The sequence below is a fragment of the Pogona vitticeps genome, chromosome 3 (assembly GCF_051106095.1).
Source record: "Pogona vitticeps strain Pit_001003342236 chromosome 3, PviZW2.1, whole genome shotgun sequence".
NCBI lineage: Eukaryota > Metazoa > Chordata > Lepidosauria > Squamata > Agamidae > Pogona > Pogona vitticeps.
In genome coordinates, this window is record NC_135785.1 from 27,980,710 (window position 1) to 27,990,000 (window position 9,291).

General features: G+C 42.4%; 1 protein-coding gene across 2 annotated transcripts in view; it reads left to right on the forward strand.

Moving 5' to 3' along the window:
- Nucleotides 1–4,916: 4,916 nt before the first annotated feature.
- Nucleotides 4,917–9,291, forward strand: part of IGSF10 (immunoglobulin superfamily member 10) — a 23,568-nt gene continuing 19,193 nt past the window's right edge. For both annotated transcript variants that reach the window (XM_078389112.1, XM_020781905.3), the window contains exons 1-2: nt 4,917–5,229; nt 7,690–7,937. Coding sequence is in view for 1 of the 2 variants with exons in the window: in XM_020781905.3 (XP_020637564.3) it covers nt 7,744–7,937 (194 nt within the window). In the remaining variant the exon portion in view is untranslated. The remainder of the gene's footprint in view (nt 5,230–7,689; nt 7,938–9,291) is intronic.

The following is a 9,291-nucleotide window of genomic DNA, read 5'->3' on the forward strand; positions in this document are numbered from 1 at the left end:
CCTAGCAACAAATATAACTGGACCACAGGACTTGGGAGTTCAGCTGGCTACAGTGACGACCCACAAATAACTAGGAGAGTGGTTAGGTTTCTGGGAGACCACCCAAAGCTCTTCTTACTTACTTCTTCCTCATGTAAACTAGTGATCTATCAACAGGCAGTTTCCAAAGTATTTCTGCTGGGACTTACTGTCAGAATTACTTTATGGAAAGGGCTTTCTTCATAACCCCAGGTTCGTATGAGGCTTAACATAAATGCCCTTACCTAAACACCATCTAGCCTGGTTTCCTCTGTTAAAGCAGTTTTTGCCATATTGCCACATTGGTACTGATTATTCTTGCCAAATCCCTGGAATGCTCACCAGCATTGAACTACTTTGATGATGCATCATAGCTAGCTCATGACTAGGGTAACAGGGTGCAAACTCCCCCACACACACATTTTAGGGTCATTCATCCTCAGTACAGTAGGAATTGCCACATTGAACTGGACCCATATTTACATAGCACTCAGTTATGACTATTCTCATAGTCATGTATTCAAGAGTGTGAAGCTCATAGCCTCTCATTTTCAGTGAGAAATGGGAGCGAGGTGGAGGTGCAATCCCTTTTTTCTTTCTCACAGTAGAAGGGATCCTCTGGAATTACTCTCTAGTGTTTGATAACATTTTTTAATATCGCAGTGTTCATAGCCTTCCTTTTCACATCTATAAATGCATTTCAATTCAAGTATCTCATTTGTGAAATTATAAGAATTTATAGAAACTTTGTTATAGGAACTTTCATTGGATTTCTCAGAAGCTCTGTGTTCATTATTTTTCTGGAAGAAACACCCAGCTGAGCTGGACTATTGCAAATTCTGCATTGAAGAGTAGAATCTATTTTTTTAAAATGCAGGATTCACACCCAAACACCCAAAAAGGCAGAACACATACCCACTTGTGCTGGTTTGTTACCATTCCTGTGAAGAACGGCATCTTCCTTGCATAGGATTTATTGTAAAGAGCATTAAGTTGGAAAGCATTAAGCAGCTCCGTGTTTAAAACAACAGGGGTGGGGGTGGAGTGAGACCTTATTTTCATGGAAAAGCCTGAAAACTTGATGGAGAATTTTGGCACATTAAGAAACGGAAAATCACTGAGTATGAGAAATATTTTGAGTATACATCATATTCCTTCTCCATTTGGACTCTTGTCAGCCACAATCTTGTAGAGGTATGCACAGTTTGGATGAGCTACAGCTAGTCAGAAGAAAAGAGCTGATGGAAAGATGCAATATTTCTTATTTCTGTTCTTCACCTTGCATGAATTATTGAGAATTTCCACATTTTTAGAAGGGTTTTTTAAAAGAGTTTATGACAAGCAGAAAGAATAATGAATATAAACCTATGATGAAGCCATCTGCAATAACTGATATGTGGTAATATGATGCTCTTCATCCCAGAGTATCATCATACTTTGTTCAGATACCATGATGTCAGCATGGAATTTTTTTTTTCATAGCCAATGAACTTGAGCAATGTTCTGCTTTCTAGTACCATGGGTATGGTACATTTCAGAAATGAGATACTTGAAATGCATTTATAGATGTGAAAAGAAAGGCTATGGATGCCATATTAAAAATGTTAAACATAAGAGAATAATTCCAGAGCATCCTGTCTACTGCAGAGTAATTTCAGAAGAAAAATTAATTATTGAGAACAAACTTCATTTGAGTGATGTTGGTATCTATGTACACATATCAGATACACAAAATCAGTAACAGGATTCTTTAAAATTGAGTAAATGAGTAAAATTGATCAAGGTAACAGATTTATTGTGCATGAGTTTGGGATTCAAGGTAGGCATGAGTTTGAGATTCAAGGGAAAATGTCCAATATTTGTAAAATGGGAAAAGATTAATGTTTGTAACTCTGGCAGACAGCCCACACGTCACTCCTGTCAGTCATTTTAGAGCTCCAGTACAGGAGCCTATGACAGGACAGGAGGGGTGGAGTCAAGAAAACTGGGAGTGTCAGAGAGGCAGTTAGAGTGTGACAGAGAGAGAGAGTTAGGGAAAAGATGGTGAAGCATTTAGATAGAGAGAAGACTGTAAAGTGTTTAGACAGGATAATGGACAGTTGATGTTTTAGAAAATATTAGAGTTAAAAGGAACTAGACGTACAAAAACTGGCATAATATATCGAGATCTCGATTAAAGAAAATGAATACAAGCAATAGTACATGTACAGTGGTACCTTGTTTAATGACGTTAATTCGTTCCAGCGAAATCACTGTAGAATGAAAATGTCATAAAGCGAAAATAAAAAACCCATTGAAACACATTGAAAACCGTTCAATGTGTTCCAATGGGCTAAAAACTCACCGTCCAGCAAAGATCCTCCATACGGCGGCCATTTTCGGTGCCTGTATAGCAAGGAATCTGTCCCTAAGCACAGCGGGGAGTCATTTTAAGCACCTGGTGGCCATTTTGAAAACCCGACGATCAGCTGTTTTTGATCGTCATAAAGCGAAAATCGGTTCCCGAAGCAGGGAACTGATCATCGCTAAGCGAAATTCCCCCATTTAGACCATTGTTTTGCGATCGCAAAAGCGATCACAAAAATGTCATCATGAAGTGGATTTGTCGCAATGCGGGGTAATCGTTAAGCGGGGCACAACTGTAATCAAATCCAAGTTTATTGAATGAATGATAATAGAACATCCATGATTTTCCTTCTGTGATTCACTTATTTATCCTTAAATAAACCTTGTTTTATTTGACAGCAAGAGTGTGAGATTAATTGATATAGTGAGGATAATATCCTCCAGTGGCAGCGAAAAAGTGGAAAAGTACAAGTCATGTCCAAAGGTGAAGTTGTGTGAGAGGCAAAACACACAGGGGTCACTGGGGGTACGTGACAGTAACATTTGAATGCTTTGGCATGTGAACAGCGAGATTAGTTAAAACAGATAAAGCTGCAGTGGGAAACAGTGTGATCCCAAATATGCTTATAGCTGTATGTTATTAATTGTATTTATACCTGCCTATTCTCCACTGAGTTCCAGATGACATATATGGCTCTCCTTCTCACCACAACAGCCCTGTTAGGTAGATGTGGTTTAGAGAAAATGGCCTAAAACAACTGGGGTGTTTTAAGTCGGCTTCCTTTCCCATCATTTTCCCATGGATCTCAAAGTAACCTTTATCTTTCCACTATGTTTATCCTGTTAACAAGTCCCTGGCTCTCTCACATCCGGATGAAGTTTCCACCTGTGGCTTACAAACTGAGGAGGGAGAGATCTAGATCGCCTCAAGATCTAGAAGGTTGCCATTTGCCTGGTAACAAGCTGTCCCTGGTGCAACTGCTACATTTAAAATGACTCAGAGGCAAACTTCATTGATTCCAGAGGCATGTGGTTTTTTAGTCAATATGCAAAGGCTTGTACCTTAAATTGGATGTGCTTCCCTTAGGATCTAGCAGAGAAAGTGCTAGGCCAAAAAAGGACACTGATTTTGCATAGGAAAGGGTGGTTGATTCAATAATGAATTAAAAAGCAATAAGATAAGTCTGCAAAAACAGGTGGGGGATGGGCCAGGATCTGAATGAAACCCTGCCTACATTCTGTACTTGTTTGGAATACCCTGGTTTGCTTCTCCATCCTTTATTCAATCCCACCACCACCTTTTTAATCCCTCTCAATTGGAGGTGGGGGAAGGGTGCTCCAATATTAGGGTGACCAGCTGTCTCTTTTTAGGGGGGGCAAAACCCTCCTTTTGACGGTACCTTCCATTTGGAAGGCAGTTCAGTCCAAGTCTGATTTAAAAATAAATAAAAGTCATAGAGGGAGATGTGGGACCTAGAAGTTACCCAACTGAACAACAAATTCTGCAGTAGGCAGATAGGTCAGTTAATTGCTTTGCGATTCTGTTTATATTATGCAAATGATTTCTAAGTTTACATATAAATACAAATACATATATTTATATTTACATATAAATATAAATACAGAGCCAGTGTGGTGTGGTGGATGAAGTGAGTGATAGAATAGGATTCAGGGGGCCGAGGTTCAATTTCCCTATTGAAGATTTACTGAAGGATGGCAACCACTGTGTGAACTTCTCAAATACCTCAAAAACCCCATTACAGAGTCCATAAGTCAGAAGCAACTTGCTGGCTCATAACAAAAACCCTAGATTAGACATCTGAGGCACCGCCGTGTCCTCTTCTGTCGTCTTGCTATGCTCCATAGAGTGCCCACGGTCCTCGCCGGGAAGCATCTTCGTTTGAGCCTCTGAAGAGCTGAATGTGAGGCTGAGGAGAAAGGTGAGCTCTCCCACTCCAGGATGGAGCAAACGGAGCTCTGGGACGTTACTTTTCAGGGACAAGCCCGCCTAGAGTCCCCGAACCCGCACAGCTCCGGGAAGAAACGAAGTGCCACGGCTGCTGAGCAAACGGCGGGAGACCGTGAATGAAAGGACGGCTGCAGCCCTGCAGGAACCGGAGAAGAGAAACTGAGGGAGAAACAGTTTTCGGAAGGTCTGCCGGGGGGGGGGCGGAAGCGGCTACTCGAGAGTCCCGACAAGAAAGGCTTCTCGCCGGCTTCAGTTCGTCCCAGCCGTGAGGCGGAAAGAGTGGCCGAGTCCCCGAAGCAAATCCTACCCCCGGTCCCGCCCGGGCAGCGCCGCTATTCTCTCCCTCTCCCCCTTCCTCCGCTCCTTCTCCCGCGGGGAGGATGGAAAAGCCGCGCCGAGGCAAGCACCTTCGGGCACAAGCGCGTGCCTGGAGAGCAGAGGACTCCCCGGCGTCCGCTTTCCTCCGAGCCCTCTTTACGCGGCAGGTCGGCCGTTTCGGGGAAAGCCCAGAGGCCCGGCAAGGAGCCAGAGCCCGGGGAGCGCGTGAGAGGGGATGGGATGGCTTGGGGCGGCGGCGGCGGGGGGGGGAGAGAAAGGGAGCCACTGTGCGGCGCGCGCCTCGCTGCCTGCAAGGCTGGCGAGCCCACCCCCACCCTGGCCCTTCCCGCCGCCGCTGGGGGGGCTGGGGGGCGTGTTTTGGTGTCTGGGGCGTGGGCTGCCTCACAAACTTTGCATCCATTCACCTCTGCAAGTGCCTCTTTCTTACACCCACGTACTGTACTTGATTCCTCACGACTTTGCTCCTTTTTCTTTTACACCGTGCGCGGAAGATGGATTCAGCTACTACACAACTGTCGGGCGGCAATTGAGAAATATCCAGGGGCAATAAAGCACAGGTACGGTTCTTCCTTTCACTCTCTTTTTTGTGTGTCTCTTAAGGAACTTTTTTTTGGGGAAAGGCGATGCATTTTTTTAAAGCTAAGAACTCTTCAGAGATCACTCGCTAATCAAGAAGGATCAGTTTTACTTCACCCGCTTGAGTCCTCCAGGTGGGTTGGAGAGTACAACGTCCATTATGGCATCCCCACGCTGTGTGGGGATGATGGAAGCTGTAGTCCAAATGCATCTGGAAGACCTCTCGAAAACCCTTCATGCAACCGAAGAAGTGTATACTAGTTAACAGAAACTTGTGCCATAAGAAATTGGTGTGAATGGACTCTTCCTTCTTTTTTCTGAGGATTAACTGCAACGTTTTTTGTAAAGAGCATTACTTCATGCCAAAATGTTGTAAAATGCTGTATCTCTATAGAAAGTTTTAAACAAAAGCAAAAAAACCAGGAACCAGGCTATTTGAAATAATTTGAGCTAACTGCAATGCAAAGGGGGTGGGGGTGGGAATACAGGATATTGGTGTAATTTAATATTTTCAAAGATTACCTGAAGCCCATTACTGAATGTTCTCATTTTCCTGCACCAAGCATCCTTTTGGTCAACTCAGTTGATGTACATACAGCAGCTTCCCTGATGGCTTTAACAGCCCGCACACATGCAAGGGGAGGGGGAAATTAAATTAACAGCTGTAATCCTAAAAAGTTCCTACATGGTGACAATCATTGGCCTTGCTTGTGAAAAGCCAGTGAGAATTCTGACACCAAGCCAGAGCTCCTGTTCTGCAGTGGCTAAGAGAGGGAGCCAGGAAGTCTGTGGCTTAATTTCCTACCATGTCTCCCAAGGATATTGGGGTAACCTACATAATTATTCCTCCCTATTTATCCTCTCACCAGCTCTGTTTGGTAGGGTTAAGCTCAGAGGTAGTCATAGTCCAAAATCATCCAGTAAGCATTAGATCTGTGTAAAGCTTTGGACCTGGCTCTCCCCAGTCCTATTCTAACACTCTAACCAGCACACTGCGCTTGCTTCCATGATTGGTTGGTAAAAATTACTGAGAACTGCTGTGTTCATGCAAAAAGCATCATATAGTGCTTTGCATAAATGCCATACCTTACACTAGAAATCCAGCTTTCAGGGCTGAATTGATTCTAATTCTAAAATGTTATGGGATTAACAATGCTATGGAAAGCATAAGAAAGAAACTGAGCCACAATGTGTACCTTCCCTCACTTCCTATGTAGATAGAAGTGGTGAGTGTGGCTTTTCTTTTGGCTTTCTCACTGCCTTGGCCGTTTGAGAAGAAAAAGAGAAAAAAAAACATCCTGTTGACATGCTGCGGGGATTAATTTTTCCATTTCCAGGACTAGTGTAATTTCTGGACAGCTTCAAGGATATGTTGCCAGAAAAGGAAGGCTTGGGATGCTCTGAATCCAAAACCTTCCCCCTGACATAACCCCTTCTCCTCCATGCCATGGAGGAGGTTTCTGCCACCCCAAGTGAGACAGCCTGTGGTGGCAGATGTTCCTCTCTGCCAACTTTGAGAGGGACCTAGGGAATATCCTAAGGTCCTGAGATACCCTCACAGGGAGTGTTGAATTGTATCCTTTGTTTAATTAATAAGTGTATAGGCTACCTTATAACTGTGTTCTTGAGATTCACCAAGGCAACAGCCTATCCAAATAGTAAATGCTGGTTTTTTTATACCTCGGAGGTTTTCAAAGGCTAGGTAAGAGTGGTAGAAAACAAAGCATGGAATACTTTTTACTCCGCAAGAATATTCCAGACAGCAATAGTCACTGAAGGTGATGGTTAGGAACCTTTTGTCTTATGTTATAGAGGTTCTCTTCATCAAAGCTTGGAACAGAAGCATAGGTCAGGTTTTTCCCTCCTTTTCTCTACAGCTGTTTCTATCCTGAGTGGGGGATTCTGGGAATCTTGGTCCCAAAATTCCAGGATCTGGGAGAAAAGTAGGATAAGGTTTAACTGCTATCTCTGCAGCTGTTAGTTCTCTTAGCCAGTGCAAGCATCATCTTTTTTTTTTCTTTTTTTTTTGAGGCCTAATTCATCTGGCAAGGAAGGACTTGACGTGTTCTTTGGCAGTGACAAACTACAAGCAGATTTATGAATGCTCTAAATAATGAAACCGGCTTTATTTGGTTGTAAGGAAAGCTCAATAGTATGTCAGATTTCAAATTTTAATACCTGTCAGCATCATCCCTACCACCGTATTTACTATAACAGCAAGACGCTGTGAAGGATTTTTTTTTAAAAAAATGACACATTTTTAATAGCACAGTCTGATTTTTCAGGGGGTCCTCCTCCACTTTAGAAAGGAAGGATCTTTTTTATAGCTTTCCTTTAGGGCATTTAGAAAGACTTTAGTCTAAAGAAGTCCTAAGATCAATGATAGAAGTTTGTAATGTCATATCTTGACATGATGTTGTATTGTGTTTTATTTTCTACAGTTTCATCTGTTCACACTTGCTGAGAAATCTGTTGACTTAAGGTTGTCACCCAAGATGAAAGGAACAGGGAGAAACAGCCCTTGCTTACTAGGATTTCTGATGGGTTTCTGTTTGGCTACTCTTCCTGGCAGCTATGGCTGTCCCAAGCTCTGCGCCTGCTATGTACCTACAGAGGTACATTGCACATTTCGGTATCTTGGCACCATCCCAGATCACATTCCCCAAAATGTGGAGCGTATCAATCTAGGGTATGTTTGCACAATATTGCTCAAACTGTGTTGTCATGAAATCTGTCTCATCTACTATACTGTATTAAGATGTAATGAGAAAAAGCTCATCAGGGAAATACATTGATTCATGAAAACCTCTGCTATTGGTTCAGAAGGGATCAAAGATAACCTTCAGTAATTTCTCTTGAAGGTGGTACAGTTGCCTTTCACACAAATTATCCCACAGATTACTTGATCAGTTTTTTACTGATTAATTTAAAGTATAAATTCACCTATATTCAGAGGATCCCAGTGTTCAGACTGCCAGTGTCCCTGATTTGTAGTATGAATTTATCACCTCTTCTCTTTCGTTTTGCCTTATCTGTTACACAGATACATTTGGAATGGGTTCAGAGATAATGCACTAAGGGTCTTTCCCCCTCCATTTGAAATCTCTGCTATGTCTGAGCAAGGAGGAAGGTAGAAAGCTTGTGCTCCTCCTTTAAAACTAACTAGAGTCTTTACACCAGGGAAAAAATCTGTCTGGGTTTAAATAAGGTTTATTAAAAGGCCAATATTATAAACAATGTTTTGAGAGACTGCTTGTTCAAATTTTATGATATCCCAGGGAAGCATTTCTTTTAGTCCCACAATCAGAGGCATGCTTGGTGAGGATGCAAGCAATGGCATAGTAGTCAATTTGGAAATGCAAGCATTCATCACGACAGTCACCATGACCTCTCCATGGAAAATCCAAAAATGCAGCAGTTGGATTGGTCGAGATCTACAAATAAGGAGCTACACTTTTGTAAAGATAATGGCACTTCATTGCCTATTTGCAAGACCATGCCACCCTCAAGTAGTTTGCAGTACAGTTCATATTGTAGTACAACTCAGAGGCAAAACAGAAGTTGGTGGATGGCAAATGATGTTATAGTCTCCACTGCACAGCAGGTCCTAGGGCTTCAACCCTATGAACTCTGGCTGCATTACACTAGTGATTGGAAGCGAGAGCCCTTCCTAGTGGTTTCTCCCAAGCTCTGGAACTCACTGTCATAGAGGGTAGGTTTACTTCAGTGGTGTTGTGATGAATTTAGAAATGCAGGTGCTTGCCATCACAGACTCCTTAATCATCTCATTGCATAGGAAGAATCAAAACATGCATGTTGCCACATATCAACAATTGAAGTACATGTCTTTTGTAAAGTTAATGGCTTTAAATTGCTCATGCAAGAACAAACCAAAATCAGACATTTCGGATTACAATAGGGATAATTTATAGCAATATTTCTGTTCCAGCTATGGTGAGGATTATAATTAAGCTCAAAGGGAACAAGGAAGTCATGGGTGGAGTAACAGTTGATGCTATAGTCTATGCTACTCAGAAAGCTCT